Here is a 20,206-nt window from a genome sequence, read left to right as displayed (position 1 = left end):
CCAAAACCAAGGGGGTCTGTTAAATTCAAAGAGCAGACTGGGGTTCCAAGAGTTTAATCATATTCCCTGGTCTTTCTCATAGTTTTCTTAAGGAATTTCTTTTTATGTTGGCTCTTTGCCTGCACACTGTGAATCTGATCGCTCTGTGCACACACAGCAGCCTCCTGGAGGGGAGGACTGCAGAGGAGACCAGGAGCCTCTAGGTCACCCCGTGGAATCATCAGCAGGAAATTCAAAGGGACTCTGGAGCATTAAGAAACAGAGAATTATATAGTTGGTGAAAAGGAATGTCCAAGTAAGATTGCTAAATTAGGTGTACAGCTGGTTAATTTCTATAGAGGAATAAATATCACGTTTGCAGTTAACTTCTCTACAAGTAAAGTTATAGCAGTGTATTAATTTCTACAGTTTACCTCTAACCTTACCAGGCTATTAACTGTCTGAGCCTTTATAAGTTGTAAGTTGTTGAAAACATGAATACACACTTCTCTAAAGAAGACATCCAGATGGCCAACAGGCACATGAAAAGATGCTCAACGTCGCTCCTCATCAGGGAAATACAAATCAAAACCACACTCAGATATCACCTCACACCAGTCAGAGTGGCTAAAACGAATGAATCAGGAGACTATAGATGCTGGAGAGGATGTGGAGAAACGGGAACCCTCTTGCACTCTTGGTGGGAATGCAAACTGGTGCAGCCACTCTGGAAAACAGTGTAGAGGTTCCTCAAAAAATTAAAAATAGACCTACCCTATGACCCAGCAATAGCACTGCTAGGAATTTACCCAAGGGATACAGGAGTGCTGATGCATAGGGGCACTTGTACCCCAATGTTTAGAGCAGCACTTTCAACAATAGCCAAATTATGGAAAGAGCCTAAATGTCCATCAACTGATGAATGAATAAAGAAGTTGTGGTTTATATATACAGTGGAATACTACTTGGCAATGAGAAAGAATGAAATATGGCCTTTTTGCAGCAACGTGGATGGAACTGGAGAGTGCTATGTTAAGTGAAGTAAGTCATGCAGAGAAAGACAGATACCGTATGTTTTCGCTCTTATATGGATCCTGAGAAACTTAACAGAAGACCATGAAGGAGGCGAATAAAAAAAAAAAAAAGAAAGGTTAGAGAGGGAGGGAGCCAAAACATAAGAGACTCTTAAAAACTGAGAACAAACTGAGGGCTGATGGGGGGTGGGAGGGAGGGGAGGGTGGGTGATGGGCATTGAGGAGGGCACCTGTTGGGATGAGCACTGGGTGTTGTATGAAAACCAATTGGACAATAAATTTCATATTAAAAAAATAAGTTGTAAGTTGTTAATCAAATTATTGTCATATTCTCTCAGAGTGGCAGACTGAGGTCAGTCAGGCAATTAAGAAAAATTATCCACACTTGGCAATAAGGCAATAAGGTGAAAGGCATGTCCTGATTTATTATTTACTATTAATCAGGGCCTGACTTTGTGAGGTTACATGTTAATTTATAGATTTTTTGTCCAGTAGAGATGCATATTATTTGTTTGGTAGAAAAGATAATACCAAAGATTATGGGTTTATTGCCTTGTAGGACATTAACCAGTTTGGGGTCTCATTTAGGAAACTTGTTTCAGCCAGCATGCTATTACTGGCCAACTTTATAAACCTTTGTTCCTTGAATTCTATGTTGGGGGGTCACATACACTGCAACTAATAAGGAAACTCATTCATTTATTTAGAGAATATCAGTGACAACGATTTGGAAACAAATGTTGGAAAAGAGAGCCAGGAAGCTTCTAGCTCACCATCAAAAATTGTGGGGCTCCTGGGTGGCTCAGTTGGTTAAGTGTCTGACTCTCAGTGTTGGCTCAGGTCCTGATCTCACGGTTCGTGGGTTCAAGCCCTGTGGGTTCAATAGCTCGGAGTCTGCATGGGACTCTCTCTCTCTCTCTTTCTCTCTCAAAATAAATAAGTAAACTTGAAAAAGGTACGTCAGATAGGCATGCAAGTCTTGGGTTGGAGGATTTTAGGAATCTGAATTCAGAGCTACTTTTTCCTGATGCCTTTTACTCTAAGCACCAAACAGATGAAAATGAATCAATGATATTAAAACCCCACTCTCTGCATTTCTTTGTCCTACTACCTATGCAAAAACATAAGAAATCCTTATAAATTCATATTTAATAGTATGGCCGCTGTTGACTGAGTAGATGAACTCATATTTTGATGTTATAGACACATGTTCATAAAATGAGAGCTTTGTGATTAGCTATTTCATGTCTATTAATACTGAAGTCTGGAATTTGTATGGTGTTTTCCACACCCATTCTCGTCTACCTTTTTATCTTCTGTGGAGCACAGAATGCTCAGTACTTCTCTCCTGGGTAATAATACTGTTATCATTTGGTCAAAAACCCCCAAAAGCTCAGAAGTCCTGCTATCTAATTACTGTCAAAAAGAAAGGAGTCAAACAGCCACAGGCCAAGTCAAGTTTTAGATTTTGATGGAAGTCCTCCAGCAAGTTGTCCTGATTCAATCAGTTTAAGATTACCAGGAACAAACAAGCCTGTATTTCAACAGATTTATTGACTCCTTGCAACAAGAGAGAGGAACACACACCAGAGAACCATGGACATTGCCCCGAACAAAGATACAGATAGTTATTATACTGTTTGGGAAACGGTGGAGTTTAAGCATAATTTGTTGGATGCAGTGCTTTGATAGGTTCAAACCAAGCCTGAGCTGTGTCAAGATCAGGTCTGGATTGTGAAGTGAACCCAGGGTCCTGTTGCTGGAAAACTACAAAGTTAGGAAAATGTGAAATGTTGTCTTTGGAAACCCTGTATTGGAAGCTGTGCCCCTGGATTGGAATCAAGATTTCATTTCTATCAAAATAACTCAGGGACACGTGGGTGGCTCAGTTGGTTAAATGGATGACTCTTGATTTCAGCTCAGGTCATGATCTCACTGTTCATGAGATCGAGCTCCAAGTCCGGCTCTGCATTGACAGCATGGATCCTTCTTGGTATTCTCTCTCACCCTCTCTCTCTGCCCTTACCCCGCTCATGCGCACACTCTCTCCCTCTCTCTCTCTCTCTCTCTCATGAATAAATAAACATTTTAAAAAATAACTTAAACCTTCTGAGCAAGGGTGAAATGCTTTTTTTCTTTCTTGCTGATATCATTTCAAACAAGTTTCTGAGAGTGTGTGGATTTTGACAACAACGTTCCTCAGTGAGTAAGAATGCACTAGTCCTTCAAAGAAGGGTTGTTAGGACATTTTATAGCTGCAGCAAGTTCTTAGGAGAATGTTTCCCATTAAATTTGCAGCTGGCTTTCTCTGTATCTGTTATTGCAGTCTCATGAATGGCAGGGCAGGTTTTTGCTTCTCTGACTGAACTAATTTCGACTTTCTCAATGCCCTTGAGTATGTGGTGGTTTACCAAAGGACTCTGCAAAAAAAAAAAAAAAAAAAATCTCATTTTAACTTCACCATGATCAGGAAATGTAAGGCAGAACAAATGTTGATAGCCCTGTTTTATACATGAGGAAACCAAAGCACACACGTTTAAGGTTTTCCCTTCCTTCTTTTTCCACAATGCCAAATAGCAAATTAAAAGAACAACTAGAGGGGCATCTGGGTGGCTCATTCAGTTCAGCAGCCAACTCTTGATTTCGGGTGAGGTCGTGATCTCACGGTTTGTGAGCTCCAGCCCCGTGCCAGTCTCTATGCTGACAGTGTGGACCCTGCTTAGGATTCTCTCTCTCTCTCTCTCTCTCTCTCTCTCTCTCTTTCTCTCCCTCTCTCTCTCTGTCCCTCCACTGCTCTCTCTTAAAATAAATAAAAATAGAACTTAAAAAAATAAAAGAACAACTAGAATTACCACCTTTGATATCTAGAACTCAGTCCCATAGCTGTTTATTTTCTTTAGAAAAATAGAAATAATATTCAACATGTCTCAATTCTGACTGTGAATTGTGTGAAATATCAAGATCTACCGCTCTTCAAAGTACAAGTTACTATTTTCTTCTCGTGCTTTATAAATCTCATGGGTATTGGAGACACTTTTTTACTCCTGGCATACCTGTTAGAAGAGAAATGTGTGCAAATCAGATTCCTGGCGTGCAAAGGAATCTTCGACAAAATTTCCACAACACATTAAATCCAGTTGTCTGCGAGATCATTCAAAGGTAAGATAATAGGTTTTAAAGAGTCCAGATTAATCTTTTTTATTAAAGTGGGCCATCTGTTATATGAGATAGAATCTGAACATTTGTAATTGGTAAAAGAGAAGTTGTTTCTTGCTTGCGGGAACGAGCTCTGTGGTATTCTAGGCCATGAGTAGGAGGAGGGGTCTGGGGAGAGTGGGTCTGGATTGGTGTTAACTCTGGTTTATAGATGAGAGGCAAAAGTGAGGGTCTCGACAATGCCAACACTCCCACACAACGCAGCTCTTATTGGTTTTGTAAAGGGAATGTCCCCCGGGCTCATCTGGGTCACGAGCCATATGGCATGTCTTCAGGTCTCATTGATACACCCACGTGAACATTCCTACCTCTCTGAGCCTTCTGACCCCTTCTTCAGTACTAGGCTAAGGCATTTGGTGCATCTCTCCACTTCATTTGCTAAATGCCATCCTTTTGTCCAAGCTTCAGAGAGCCGGTTCAGTCATAGACATGACCAGGTCCAGGTGCCTGTGCCAGGGCCTTACGCCCTGATCAGAGGAGAGGGCTTCCGTGTCAATGAAGTCTCCATTATCCAGTTTTTTTTAAGTTTATGTATTTATTTTGACACAGAGACAGAGAGAGGGAGACGGGCAGAGAGGGAGGGAGAGAGAATCCCAAGTAGGCTCCTCGCTGATTTCATGGATCTCACAAACTGTGAGATCATGCGTGACCCGAGCTGAAATCAAGAGTTTGGATGCTTAACCGACTGAGCCACCCAGGCGCCCCTCCATTATCCAGTCTTATGTTCTACCCTTCCTGGTCATACACCCTAAACACCCACTGCTACATGTGCTTTTCTCTCTTGTCTCCAATACATGTCAGCCAGCTCTTTCTGGGTCATGCTATGGCCAATAAACAACCCTTGAATTTTAGTGGTGTAGACAACAAAGTTTCCTTCTTGCTAACTCAAAGTCACAGTGGGTCAGGGAGCCCTCCTGGGGTGGGGTCAAGTACCAGGTGGGGTCAATCTCTAGGCTCTCTCATCTCAAAACAAGGCCTCCATAATCAACGTTGCAGGAGAGGGTACACAGGGAATTCTTAGTGCCTTTCTGTGAATTAGCTTGCAAATGATGTGATCATAATACATTGGTCGGTGTTTTAGTCATTTAGACGTGCCTAATGCAAGGAGCTGGAAAACTTAGGGGGATATATATGATATTTGGAGAATACTACTGTTTCTGCCACAAAATAAAAATGGGAGGTTGAAAAGAACCAATCCTAGATAATAGTGAAAGAATGAATCCACATTATTGATCCCCGCAGTTCAACAAAGCAAACAAAAAAGAGGTAGCATTTAAAAGGTAAATCGAGTAGCGCCTGGGTGGCTCAGTCGGTTAAATGTCCAACTTCAACTCAGGTCATGATTTCACAGTTCATGAGTTCAAGCCCCGTTCTGGGCTCTCTGCTGGCTCTCTGTTTTTGGCACAGAGGCTGCTTCGGATCATCTCTCCCACTCTCTCTCCTCCCTTTCCCTGCTTGTTCTCTCTCTGTCTCTCTCAATAAATAAATAAACTTAAAAAATATTCTAAAAAATAAATAAAAGGTAAATCTAAATGAAAAATAAAACTTTATCAGGAGGCAAAGGACTAAAAATAGAATATGTTAAGGAGAGATCTTCAAGAATAAAATGCTTTGCTTGGTCAGTGATGGAGTTTATTGAATTTTTCTAGCTAACTGTAGCCCCAGAAAGTTTATTTTCTGGCAGGACCCCCGAACTTTTTACCTGTGTAGGAGACCATTCTCCTTTCAGTCATAACATCAGGAAAGGGAGACAGAGCTTCAGTCACATTTGTTTCTGAATCACCCCTAAACATTCTCATCAGTTGCATTAAGAAACTTCTCCCACTAGGTGTACCGGGAGATTAAAACCACATTTACTGCCTGAACCTCTTCAATCAGGCCATCGTGACGTTTCAGGCCCCAGAATTAGCTGAGGGTCCATATTCAATAATCTTTTAAGGACATGAGAATTTTCTCTTTTTTTTTTTCCTTCGGAGCATCGTTACCTTGGAAAATAGACAAAGGTCTCTTTGGGAAGGGCTATCAATTTTGGCTTTTATGGCCTCCATTTGTCTGAGTATCTATCAACTAGCTAAGTAGACAACTAGAAATGCCTCCTTTTGCTTGAATTAACATTCTGAATACAGAATCCCTACTGTGTGTAGCCACAGCGGTATATTCATGTGTCTCTGACATGATTTTAAACAGCTCACATACGTAAATTAATTTCATCTTCAAAATGACCCATTCCAACAACAAAATTTCATGATTGAATGAAGTGGTGTGTTGGAGAGTCACCTTTGGAACGAGCTGGAGGCAATCATTCCCGAGTTGAAGTATTTCCCTGAAGGGCGTAGTGCGTGCTCTGAACCAGCTATCAACCTGGGGTACTCCTTGTCAGGTGCTCTAGCCAGAAGATGCTGGATCCGGGGACCTGTCCAGCAAGGCTGACTGATCTGGCTGGTAAAGAAACAATGCACCTTTTTTAGATTCAGACAGTTTATGACTTATGTAGACAGCAAAAGCAAGAAGAACAAAGGCACCAGCTCCCCATGTCCTTTGTCTCGTGGGGTGGCACCCAACAAAAGGGGACGTGGCATTTGCAGCAGCCTGAGATGCGGCACACGCTCAGGTCACAGTGGAGCAGTTACGGGGCCCAGCAGCCAGAGTCTAAAACAAGAGGCAGAGGCCTCACACCTCATTGGAATTTGCAGCCTGAGGAGAGAGCGTGTCGTGATAACCTCGGCAAGATAAGGCGGTGAGTGGGACATGTCACCAGCCTCCTATGCTCTCGTGTTCTGGAATGATCGCAGGGCCGTCTGCCAAGACTTAGATCGAATCAGCGGCAGTTAAACTCTGCCTATGTGGTTTATGTGGAGACGTGCAAGGTCACGAGAGTGCCACGGCAGAGCCATTCATCAACAGAACCAAGAACTGTCGGAGATTTCAGGGCCCGAGTGAGGAATGCTTCCAGCAGCTGAACCAATTATGATCCGTGAATTGAAAATTGGCTACTCTGCTTCCTGATGCCACTGGGTATGAGGCAAAGAAGGATGCTATCCAGTATTCAGTAAGGTAATCGGTGACCACAGTATATAAATTACAGTAGCTTTCTATTAGGGATCAATATTTGGTAATAAAATATATTGGGGGAAAAGTTCACTTTCACAATAACATGAAAAAATATTAACTACCTGACAGTGTAAAAAAAAAAAAAAAAAAAAAAAAAAGGAAAGAAAGAAACAGATAAGTCCTGTGTGGAGAGGAGAAAAGAGGTGAAAAACTTTACTTAAGGACCTAATAAAAGATTCAAATAAATGGAAGCACACAAGATGAGCCTTTGTGGAAAGACCCAACGTTTTCTATTGTAAATTTCGCTCCAAATAATTCAATAAGATAACTTGACAGGATAATTTTAGATTTTATTTAGAAAAATAAATGAGTGGAAATGGCAACAAAAAATATGTTTGAAAAAGTTTTTTGCACAGCAACAGGCAAAATGTTTACATTTTGACCACAGCGCCTTATCATGTAGTTGCTAACGATGGAAGGGGGGGATGGGCTACTTTATAAAAGAGGGGGCTCCAACTGAGAACTGTTCTCGCTTCTTTCCTGAATTGCAAAGGTGTTTCTGAAATTATTCTGAAATACGTCCTCTACTTGACTTCCCAGTCTGATGAATTTCTGGTTGTTCTGGAAAAGCAAAGACAAAAACAAGAGTAACCATTGCTGCTGAGTTTGGCTCTCATTGTCTCATACAATCCAGGCTTCATTTTAGACGATCCCACGTGTTAAGTGAGAATTAATACAGTTAAGAGTAGCTTATGTTCCCTGATAACTTGATCATTTCTCTCAGAGATCATCTCTTCTCAGAGATGCAAAAAATTGTACTGTATTATAGTCCAATTCTTCATCAGAAACGTATTGATTCATTTTTTTCCCCAAAATTCTAGTTGTTCGATTTTCTCACATAGCATCTATGCCTTGCATGACCACGGTGGTACGGAAATGTTGAAGGCAGATTCATGATGTCCCCTTTCCTCCTTCACCCCTTGAGATATTCCTTGTTTATTACTTTTTTGATACAGCCCTAAAAAATTCATATATAAAGAAATCCAGGATTTTGAAATTTGAGAAATTTGATTGGGTATCTTCCTTTAGAGAAAAGAGACACTAGTTGCCTTTTACAACACACTTCTAGCAAGGGGAGTGATCTGGGAGGCCTGGCGCCTGTAGGGATGCCCTTCCTGGCACCATGGCCTTGAGGGATCTGTCTGGAAGCAGCCTCCCATGCTCTGTGTCCGGACTGCAGCCCTGGGAACCAATGGAAATAGGCACTTGCCCGGGTGTGAGGGGGAGGTCGCCGTCCGCACATCCCAGAGAGGCCGGATACCAGCAGGCAGGTGCACAGTGGCAACAGCAAACTGTGCACAGGCAGAGTCTGTGCCTCGGCACCCAGTCTCCCTCCACTGGCTCCCTTAGTTAGGCCGAGTAAGCGTAGGAACCCGGGACAAAGGTGGAGACTCCTGGGACACGCACATAGCTACCCAGGTCCAGGAAAACATGCGTTTCCATTTCTTCTGGAAGGAGGTCGTCAGTCTACTGCTCTCTGTGGGCAAAAACTGAGTATCTACAAGTGAGTAAACGATGAGGTCCCAAGGTCATGTTTGCAAAGACACCTTCTGGCTTGCTATAATTTTCCCCACCTTAGACCACGGGGCTTTTAGAATACTTCCAGAATTTGTACTTGTGTGGGCTGGCCACACGATAAGGGAAACTGCAACATTTCCCTGATACAAGACCATGAAAGGCAGAGGGGCTTTAAGACAGAAAGAGGGACGCCCTGGGTGCCGCTCACCTTGTAAAATGCCCTGTGGTTCTGAAAGATGAGGCTCATGTCCTGCACAAACCCCTCCACTCGGATGTACAGTTTCATATTCAGCTTTTTCTTGATTTTGCTTAGCCACATGGGCTTTTTCAGGCCATGAGGTGCCTCTCGACCCTGTTGGTCAAAGTGCCAAAGGACAGGCTATTAGCACTGTTCCCAGTCTACCCGCTGTTACAGATGGACGGCTTGTGCCCACCTCCTCCTCACCCTCCTCCCCCTCATTCCTGGGTTGAAATCCTGTAACCCCCACTGTGATGGCGTCAGGAGGTGAGGATTTGGGAGATGATTAGATTGTGAGGGTGGGCTTCATGAAGGGGATTAGTGCCTTTATAAAAAGACCCCAGACAGCTCTCTTCCTCTCTTTCCACCTTGTAAGGGCACAAAGAGAAGTTGGGAGTCTGTAAGATCACACTGGCACCCTGATCTTGGACTTCCAGCTGAGAAATGAATGAAAATAAAAATGTGAAAGCTAAACATCTGCTGTTTAAGCCGCCCTGTGTGTGGTACCTTGTGACAGCGGCCTAAGTGGCCAAGGGCTGAGTAACCTGACCCAGACATCCATCAATAAGAAGAAAGATAATAACACTGGTACCCACTGGATTCATCTCACAAATTTGAGAATGCCAGTTTGGGGCTTTGTTGCCGTTACTTACATAATGCGGTTTTGAGGCAAAAAAGGAGCTTTTTGGACAGGAGTAGACCTTCAAAAGGACAAACTCACATTTCTGCAAAAGATAGAGGAGATTTTAAGTAGAAAGCAGCTTAGAGAGAATGAGGTGTACATATGCTCGGACAGAATGCACAGCTCCCAGACCTGTGGTCTGTGAAACAAACATGGAATGGGAATTTTCTTTGGAATACAAACTTTAGTGTTAGGTCATGTGATCAAAGCACAGCAAGGAACAGCAGTTCACCCTTGGGCACCATCCCTCCAGCCCCTGCAAGACTGTGTTGCTTCTCTCAAGTCAACAGAAAGGAGGAGACTTCAGGTTTACATTTCAACTCACCAACTGCTCCTCAGGCAGCATCCGCCTCTTCAGGACCTCTGATTCCTGGTGACATACCTGGCTTTGTGAGTACCTTTCCCTAATAGCTTTTACCCTGCAGATGATGCAACTCCATGGGTCCCTGGAAGGTTGGGCATAAGGTCAGCAAAGGTAGGTGCTCTGTGAATCAGCCACTGTTTCTATAGCTGCTGAAACCCTCTGTTCAGGAATGACTGGTGGTTTCCACCTTTTATCCAGCTTCTCTTTTGGACACTCCTTTGCACGAGAGCCCCATTTGGGCACCCTTGCCAGGCACCCCTCCCACTAATTGTGGTACCAGGACCGACCGTTTGTTGAGTGAGATGCCATGGTGGGTGATGGTCTTTCACCTCAAAACTAAGAGTTCTCATCTGAGCCACTGTGGGCTCAGTAATGAGCCCTGTGAGGATTGGAAATTGGTACCTTCAGCACTGGAGTCTTGGGCTTCAGTAAGCCATCAGACCGTAGTAACAATCAGGAAACCAGCTCTTGTTTCTCAACGTTGCTGAATTGGCACAAGACCACAGAGGATATATAGGCATCCTCTCCTCTGGCATTGCCATATCTGTGCCTAGAATCTGCACTGCAGAAATTTCTTGGAAAGGAAATCTATGAACAGAGTAGTGCCAGACGTCTGCCATATTCCTCTAGATTCATTCTCCATTCTTCTCTGCCAGGCTACCTGTGCTGAAGAGCTCTCGATAATCAAGTGGAGACAGTGATCCTTCTTAGACATGCCATTTGCCTCTGTCCCTGGCTACCTCAGTGCTTGCTTGAGGGGCCCACTATCAAATATCCATGGTGTGAGGTTGGGGACTATACATGGGCTCAACAATAAAGCAGACCTGTCTTCTGCCTTGCCCAACTACAGAGCTTTATGCTGAATCTCTGAGATGACACCATTCCCTGGGAACTACCTGGGAGAAGGTAGATTACATTAGACTCTCCCATTATGAAGGGACAATGCTCTGTCTTCATAGGGACAGACACAATCCTGGTTGAAATCATTCATCCTCCTTGGCCATAGCAATTCTGCTCACACTACCACTTTCAGAATGCCTTATTAGTCTCCGTGTTATCCAACATACCATCAGCTCTGACCAAAGATACATTTGCTGGGATTTTAGAGCAAAGGAATGCAGTGTAAATGGCCTTCTGAAGGCTCACCACAACCCCAGATTTGTCAACTTTTTAATGTTCCCATCACAGGTATGTTCTTTAAACCGCCAACTAATGTATGGTGTCGTCACCCCCATCAAAGTTCATGGGTCTGGGACCTGGTGGGGGGAGTGGGGGTAACATCTCTTTCTATTACACTTAATAACCACTTGAAGAGTTTTTGCTTCCCATTAATCTGCTGCTTCTGGCAGTAGTAAACAGCTTTGGACCATATTTCTGGATCCTGATACTTTAAGACTCTGGTCCCTCTGCATCAAGACCCATACAACCAGAGTCAAACTTTGCAGGATGAATGCACATGGTGGGAGGAGCTGTGCCACAAGAAGGAAGGGCAAGAGGGGGCCAGGTCTCACCAACCTTTCAGCATCTATAGGGTGGATGTGGCATGTCTCATGAAAGGACCTTGAACAAGTATCACAGCAGAACAGCATCCCGTGTCCACCGCACACCTCACATTCATTTGAGTTTTCCGGCTGGAAGGGGAGATAATGTAGACATCACTGGGACTAGTAAGTCCCCAGAAGGTCAACACATGGGGCTTTAGAACACATGGCCTTTGCTTGTACCAAGGTGACACAAATTTCTGTCCTCAAAATATTAAGGAACAACACTGAGTGAGGATTTCAAAAGAAGACATTCTGGTCTGCAGTGAAGTTTGGGAGGAGGTGGTTATTAGACCATTACAGTTTTCTTTATGAAGGCAGAGATTCTGATACAGACTAGCAACGACAACAACAAATGAGGGATTAAAGATAATCTGAGAAATTTATTAACAAATAAATGTAATATGGTGAATATAATACAGTGTCTTATCTAGTTGTCTACATTGCATCATCTACATTGACTCATTGAAGAGTGATTTATCTAGAGTTTAATGTAATGGATTAAATTTATGACATAACACTGCATCCCATTTTCTTGGCCATAAGTTTCCCATGATTTGAAGGACCTGAGAAGGAGTTCCTGCACTATGGCCTCTGTGCCTGGAGGGTCCTTGGGCCTGTGGCAGTACCTCTGGGTTGGAAAGACATGGGCACAGATGACCAGAAGGATGCCAGAGCTCTTTGGTTCTGGGAGCCTGGGGGAAGATACCCATGACTCAGCTCGGCATGTAAGGTGCGGAGGTGCTACCTCCAAATGGCCAGGGAGGGTCCTACCAGCAATTGTCACTGTTGAAGCCCAAGGCCTTACCCTCATTTTCTAAGCACATAGAAGATTTGGTGTTTTTGTATATAAGGAAGATGGAGGGGTCCACAAAATTGGCTGATGCTGGATTTTTCACCTCAATCTGTGGGACCTTTAGCCAGATTTAATTTCATTTAGTGAAGTTAAACATTTGATAGTGTTTGTATCTAAGTATTATGGAGTAACAAACATATGTTAAGAACAATAGAATTAATAGACCAAAATAAGAATTGGTCAAGGAATGAGCCCATTGATGGGCAAAAGAAATCACACTTTTTTCCTCCTGTGTTGCACGTGCGTGTGTGTGTATGATAATCTATGTGGCAATAACGCGTGAATCCCTACATACTATAATTTCTATGTAAGAAGGTGGTGTGTCTGTGCTGGAGAAATGCCCAGAGGATGAACACCTGAATACTCTCCTGGGACCACCTGGGAAGCAAGAGAACCAGTTGAGGAAAGCCGCATGGTGGGGGAACATTTCATCCAATGGGTGGCAGTTCTACACCTAGATGAAAATATCCTGTCTATACTGTGGACTGGAAGAAGGATTTATGTCCTCATGTGACAATCTAGGTACAAAATAGTGCACAGACTTGGGGACTGGCCAACTCAGTGATATGGTTGGGTCTCTTGATGGTGATGAGGAAGGGGAGCAGTGACAGGGGACACCATTTCACCTCTTCCTTCTAGAAACACTCTTCATACTTTGTTCCAGGATATTCCACTCTCTTGGATTTTTTCCCTAACCCTCTGTCTCTTTTTGTTCGGGTTCTTCACTTGGAATGATGGGAAATCTTTGGGGCTTTGTCCTGTGTCCCCTGTTCATTCCACTCTGCTGGATGACCACAACTGCTCCCATGACCACGCCTTCCACATCTATCCCCAGACTTTAAAGCGGTATCTCTAGTTACCTTTTGAGTCCTCAAACATCCAAACTCAACTTTCCGTCACCTCCGGGTAGATGTTTTTCATCCTGTCTGAACACATCCCAACCCCAACCACATTCCTTGTCTTGGATCTGCTCCTCTTCGGTTGTCCCTCATCTCACCAAGCACTCCAGCATCCACCCAGAAGCCTGGAAGTGAACATACATCCCTCCCTTTTCACATCCCAGATATCCATCCCATCACTGGTCCTGCTGATCTTATTTGTCAAACATCCCATCTTCTTCTTAGTGCCTCTGTGAGGTCTACAGCCACAAGGATGCAGAGCCCTTACTTACAATGCTGCCTTATTAGCCAAAGCACAGTGGCCTGGTTTTTGGGTTCCAGATCATAATAGTCAGAATATCATCCCTGTGCCCAATAAGCTGATGTAAATTGGGATATGTCTCAATTTGTAAATTCTTTTCATCTGTAAATTCAATATAAGAAGGACACAAAAGTCACACATAAGAGGAAATTCTTGGCTCTTGTATCTAGCCCATGTCTTCCCTTTATTGAAAGGGAAAACTTAAGGAATAGCCTGTCAGGGACATACCTGGGCATATCCCCACATGGGCCTGAGGTGGTCCTGGTATGGGGCCATGTAACCATTTTTCTTTTTTGTCATAACAGATGACACTCGTGGATGCTGACCATTGATGGGTCAAGATTTCTGGACCATCATCTTATAAAGTGCACTGCTAGTAGGCCCTGAGAAAGAATGAATAAACATGCCAATCCCGTGCTGGAATAAACATGCCAGTCTGTAGTCTAGGAAGCCTGTGAACTTGACATACGTCTCTTCAGTCTTTTTTCTTATTTTCTTTTTTAAATGTTTATTCAGTTTTTATTTTTTTAATTTTTTTTAATGTTTATTTATTTTTGAGACAGAGACAGAGCATGAACGGGGGAGGGTCAGAGAGAGAGAGGGAGACACAGAATCTGCAGCAGGCTCCAGGCTCTGAGCCGTCAGCACAGAGCCCGATGTGGGGCTCGAACTCACGGACCGTGAGATCATGACCTGAGCCGAAGTCGGACGCTTAACCGACTGAGCCACCCAGGCGCCCCAGTTTATTCAGTTTTTAGTGTGAACAGGGGAGGGGCAGAGAGAGAGAGAAGGAGACACAGAATATGAAGCTGTCAGCACAGAGCCCGATGTGGGGCTCGAACCCACAAACTGCGAAATCATGAGCCAAATTTGGAGGCTTAACTGACTGAGCCACCCAGGTGCCCCTGTCTCTTTAATCTATTTAGCAAGAAATTTGTCCTTTTGCTTGGCAGTGGTTCTCAACCTGCTGTACAGTAGAATCACCTGGGGAGCTTTAAAAAAAACTCTGATGCCTAAGGCCCCACCCTCAGAGATTCAATTAATTGCATGTGATTTCGGTGGTTTGCTTCACCAGGATGGACACATAGTTAGTATGTTTTAACATTCCCCTGGTGCAGTCATTAGCGGAGACCTCTGGCTTCTAAAGCAGTGGTTTCTGGATCACCAGGAGCAGCATCCATTGAAACTTGTTAAAAGTGTAAATTCTCAGGCCCCCCACCTCACTCACTGAATCAGAAGCCCAGAGATTCTGATGGGCACTACAGATTGAACAGCACTGGCTCACTGTGGTCAACTTTGTGCATTAAAACCACTAGAGTTGCTTTGGAAAATGTCAACCTGCAGGCAGCACCTTAGAAGACTACTATGAGAACCTCTGAGGGTGGGATCTTCAGCTGATGGCAATTGGCAGCCAAGGTTGGGAGCCCACGGTCTAGAGGGATTTCTTCCATCAAGGCCTGGGAGCTGTAAGTAGAGTTATTATCAGCCCACAAAGTCTGTCACAGAAAGGTTATGAAAAGGAGTGAGGACATTCTTGCTGGAAGAGGTGCCTTTTAATCTTCACAGAGGGCTTGGTGGTGAGCCGTAAGAAATAACCCTCTGTGTCCATTTCAGAAATCAGAAAAGTTGCACAGACCCCAGGATTCAAGGGTCCCACCTCCAGCAGAGGAATGCGAGTAGTGTGGATGCATCTAGATCGTGCTGCGCAATGCATTTGCTAGAAGGCCAGCATGGGCGTGGCGACCTTTTTCTATCCCCTCTCTGTTGGCGTCCCATATCAGTACAGCTGCACATCATACTAAAATGGGAGGTTCCCCCTGGAGTTGTGCAAAAAGCTGACTGCCTAAAATGTCCATCTTGTTGCAATGAAAACAATCAAAGGGTGATTTATCTTAGACAGAGGGGTCATCTCTGCTGTTGGCCGACTCTAAAGCAGCCAGCCGTAGCAAAGCAGAGAATGGACAGAATGGTCTGCACATCATCGAGCACTACCCGAGCAGTTAGCGTAGAACTGTCTGTGACTTGCTCTGTGTTGATGGCTTCAGTCTTAGCCAGCTCAGCATCCTGATGGCTCCCTTCAGATGGACTCCAGGGTTTCCATAAGGACCGTGAATACATTACTCTGCAGCAGCCACTTGCCCTGTGTATATTTCTCTGCAGGACTTGTGACAAGGGCCACCCCTGGACTTGCCAGCTGGGCCCAGCCTGTTCCTTCTGGCTGAGGCTTAAAACCATCTTAGCTCTGCCGGCACCTTAGAGTAGATATTTGGGGTTTTCCTTTCCTTCCCTATCACCTTTAAGTGCTGATATTCTCTCAAATTTGCTCCTTACCCCTAATCTGCAAGCCAGTCTTGACTATTACCACTGGCTCTAGAGGCCCCAGTGATCTAGAGTTCTGCCTCTCCTACCCACTTTCGAGGGGAAATAAACAGGAAAGTTCCCCTGAACAAATTGAAAGGATGCTTTCATGCAGAGACATCAGCTCCAGAACCATCTCCCTGGTGTGGGTGATGTGTCTGCCGTTCTCTGCTCATCACACACGGTGACATGCTCCAACTGAGTATGCACATGCTTTGGGGGAGCACAGCCGTGACACAGATAATGTATGGAGGAACAAGGCCAGTATTATTCTGGGGTTCCAGGTGGGAATTAGTACTTACGTAAGGGTCATCTCTCCCATTCTCTGGGACAGTCTGTAGAAAAGAGATAAAGATTGAATGACAATATTGTATATGATTTTTTATTGACCACACATTTGAGCAGACTTCTTTATGTAAAGGATTCATGCCACAGCCCTCCCTTTGTTTTATATCTGTTTTTATGGATCTATATATCTAACAGGAGAATTAAAAAGCATGAAATTGTTTGTTTCTGGCAGTTTGGCCCAATGTAAGTTCATTCTCTGGCTCTCAGACCCAAGGCAGGCCTTTGTGAAGCTATGAGGGGACTCTGGCCCTGGATGCCACAGATGGGGCTGGGATTGCAAAGAGAGAATCAGGCTGAGGACTGAATATCCACAGCCCCCAGCAGCCACAGTGCCCAGAATCCTGGACACCATGCAGCTGTCCCAAAGAACCCCACTGTCTTCTGCAGCTCACTCAGGGCATAGCCCTGAAGATAAAATGGGTCTAACGTCCCCAGTCCTATAGTTCTTCTTCCTGAAGCTAAGCACCTCACCACTTTCTCCTGAATCCCAAAAGCTTGCACTGACTGATATCTGTGAAATGAGTTGGCTTTCTTCAGTCTGGAACAACGGCGGCCTCAACTTTTACCTCCAGCCCAAGGCAGAGAGGCCATAGACAAGTCACACAGTGTGATCCAAAGTACAATGACTTGGGAGGCAGCCACATCACTGCTTGCCTCTCAGAAGGGCCTAGAACCTCCACCCCACCCCGATAGCTATGGTCCCATGTTAGACAACAAAGTTGAAACAATCCTTTGGGTCTGTTGGGCCTCCTGTGCACTGCCGTTGGCCAAGCATACACTTAGTGCTTAGCGCTTGCTCCCCAGGTGTTTGTTAAATGGATACATAAGTGCACAAACAAATGAACACAACTGTCACTCAGAGACAAGGTTTCTTAGCAGCCGGTAAATGATCGGATTGGAGTTTTATATCTTACTATCTTGGAACACCTCAGCTATCACTATCAGGCTTAACAGGAATCGTATGAGCAGGGAAACTGCCAGAAGCACCACCTGTCATTTGATGACACAAAGGACAGAAGCCTAGGGTCTGGGGAAGGAAGAGACCCTCTGGAGCGATGTTCTCAGAGCATCCAAGGCTATAACCTTGTAACCAAGGTCACAAGGCTATAACCCTCGGCTCCCTAGCACTGGGTGGAGATGTTTGCTCTTAGTGAACAGAGCAAATAGCATCTCTTTCTCCAGAAAACCCAGTGGATGCAGACCCTAGTGACTGATCTTTAGCATAAGGTCAGTGGGGCAGGTTGTCCCAGAAACCAGCTTGGTGAAGACTGTGACTTTCTGATGCTGCAGAGATGGGCCAAGGTCACCTCTCAAGGTCACCTCTATTGGAGGTCAAGAAAATGGAAGTTCTTCCATATCCTTTCTGCACCACACAGGTTATCTCTCACACATACTCTTGGAGAGGCCTTAGAAGACACCAACTATCCCACCACCTTCCCTGGAATCCATACAGCATGAAAACCACTGGTCCGTGAGCTCCAGAAGGGGACTTTGAAGGAAAGAGAATTTGCTCCATAGACAGAACTGAGGTGTGCAAAACCCATCTGGTGAGGCCTGATGCTTTTACACAGAGACGCTCAGCTACAAAATCATGTCCATGGTGTCTCTCCACAAAGGAAAACTCCTCTGGGTCAACAATGTCTCGCCCAGTGCACATCAGCCTTCCAACCTCTCTATTCTCTAGGATTACATCTCCATAAAGGAATTGAAAGTTCCCTTAAAGAAAGACCTCTTGAAGAAGTCCTCAGTGTGAGTTTGTGTGTGTGTGTGTGTGTGTGTGCGTGTGTGTGTGTGCGAGCACGCGTGTGTGTGCATGAAAGAGAGGAAAGATATAAGAGAATGGGAGAGAATGTGATTTGGGTTTCTTGCTTCACCAGGTGACACACGACTATTATCTATTCCAAGGGGTGAGACATTGGTAGAAGGTCATGTGATAATTACCTTTCTTCTCCTTTTTCTTGGTGGGTCTGGTAGAAATTTATTCTGAAATAGAAATGAGATTAATGCCAAATGGGTCCTTGTTTCTACTCTGTGAGCTTTGTATCTCCAACTGCCTTCCAGATATGCCCCACTGTCAGCACAAATTCAAAGTGTTTTCATGGAAAATAACATCCCTCTCCGAATCCTTAACACACTGCTCTCTCTTACCCAGATTTAGCTTTAAGGGCAACTTTAAAAACCGTGTCCTCTCTTTTGCTCCCCTCATACCCATGCCAGGTTTTCCTTCACAATGTCTTCTATACCCACTGCTTCCTGTCCAACCTCCAGGACCTCTCTAGCTTGTGTCTTTATACCTCACATGCTATAGCTACTCCACTGGCACTTAGCCAGTGAGTGACAGACTGGGGCAGGCTCTTAGTGGCCTTGGGCACATAAAGGTGTCCATGCCTTTGGGGAGACAAGTGGGAAGAGCCATTATGTAATGGTGATGGTGATGGTAAGGTGATGATGGTAAGAGTGATGAAGTGTAAACCATGCTCTCACAGGGTATTTTGGATCCAGAGATGGGTCAGTATGGTAGGCTAAATAACAATCCCCAAAGATGGTCAGATTCTCAGACCTCTGAATATGTTAAATTAAGTGGTAAAAAGGACTTTACAAATGTAATTAAATTAAGGATCTTGCAATAGGAAGATCATTCTGATTATCTGTGTTGGGCCAATGTAATGACAAGCATCCTTTTGCAAGGGAGGCAGGAGGGTCAGAGTGAGTAGTAAGAGGTGTAACGATGAAACATGAGGTTGGAGTGACGTCAGGAAGAGCCTTGAGCCAAGGAATGCAGGCAGCTTCCAGAAGCTGAAAAAGGCAAGGAAACTTCTGGAAGTTTCCAGAAAGAACCAGCCCTGCCAACACCTTGACTTGAGCCCAATGAAACTGATTTCAGACTTCTGGCCTCCAGAACTGTTAGGATAATAGATTTCTATTGTTTTAAGCCACCCAGGTTGTGAAAAGTTGTTACAGCAGCCACAAGAAACAGAGGCAGAGGGTTTTAAAGGACTTTAGAGAGTATTCTGTTTGAACTGGGCCTTGCAGGCTGAGTGGGGGTGTATCAGGCACAGAGGCAGTCAAGGTCACATGAAGTATCTGTGGCTGCAAGCACTCCATCCTCCAACCCATCTTGCATTCTCTGATCAGATTAATACTTCTATTTAAAAAAAATTTTTTTTTAGAGAGAGAAAGAGAGCACAAACAGGGGAGGGGCTCAGGTAAGAGAGAGAGAGAGAGAGAGAAAGAGAGAGAGAGAATCCCAAGCATGTTCCACATTCAGTGCAGAGTCTGACATAGGGCTGGGTCCAATACCCTGGAATCATGACCTGGGCCAAAGCCAAGGGTTGGATGCTTACCGACTGAACCATTGGGGTATCCCTGACTGGATTAATACTTCTAAAGCAGTGTCTCACCTATGTCAGTCATCACTAACTCAACACCCCCCTCCCCCCATGATCCCCTCATGATGAAAGGAAGGGTCCAGACTCCTTCCTCTGGCCTTAAGATGTCTTCTATCCGCTCAGCCCACGTAACAAGCCTACAACTTCTTGACAAATCACAGGCAGGATTTTCACTCCATCCTTTCTATGTAGAATGCCTTGTTCCTACATTTTTCCTCATCAGGACTATTCTTTTTTTTTTTTTAATTGTTTTTAATGTTTATTTATTTTTGAGAAAGAGAGAGAGAGAGTGAGCGAGCACTGGGGAAGGGGCAGAGAGGAAACACAGAATCTGAAGTAGGCTCCAGGCTCTGAGCTGTCAGCACAGAGCCC

General features: G+C 44.4%; 1 protein-coding gene across 9 annotated transcripts in view; it reads right to left on the bottom strand.

Moving 5' to 3' along the window:
* Positions 1-6,203: 6,203 nt before the first annotated feature.
* The window catches only part of SP100 (SP100 nuclear antigen), a 101,467-nt gene continuing 87,464 nt past the window's right edge, over positions 6,204-20,206 (bottom strand). For 7 of the 9 annotated variants that reach the window (XM_045481648.1, XM_045481649.1, XM_045481643.1 and 4 more), the window contains 7 exons: positions 18,387-18,428; positions 16,400-16,432; positions 11,658-11,773; positions 10,104-10,224; positions 9,750-9,821; positions 9,067-9,210; positions 6,204-7,901 (listed from right to left, as the gene is read on the bottom strand). In XM_045481648.1, the coding sequence (XP_045337604.1) occupies positions 7,776-7,901; positions 9,067-9,210; positions 9,750-9,821; positions 10,104-10,224; positions 11,658-11,773; positions 16,400-16,432; positions 18,387-18,428 (654 nt within the window). In that variant the 3' untranslated portion in view covers positions 6,204-7,775. Of the gene's footprint in view, positions 7,902-9,066; positions 9,211-9,749; positions 9,822-10,103; positions 10,225-11,657; positions 11,774-16,399; positions 16,433-18,386; positions 18,429-20,206 lie in introns of those variants that run through there. The other 2 variants (XM_045481644.1, XM_045481650.1) reach the window with 2 other exon arrangements.

The sequence above is a fragment of the Leopardus geoffroyi genome, chromosome C1 (assembly GCF_018350155.1).
Source record: "Leopardus geoffroyi isolate Oge1 chromosome C1, O.geoffroyi_Oge1_pat1.0, whole genome shotgun sequence".
In the NCBI taxonomy this organism is placed as follows: domain Eukaryota; kingdom Metazoa; phylum Chordata; class Mammalia; order Carnivora; family Felidae; genus Leopardus; species Leopardus geoffroyi.
The sequence above is the reverse complement of the archived record's forward strand: the minus strand, read 5'-3'. Positions and strand labels throughout refer to the sequence as shown.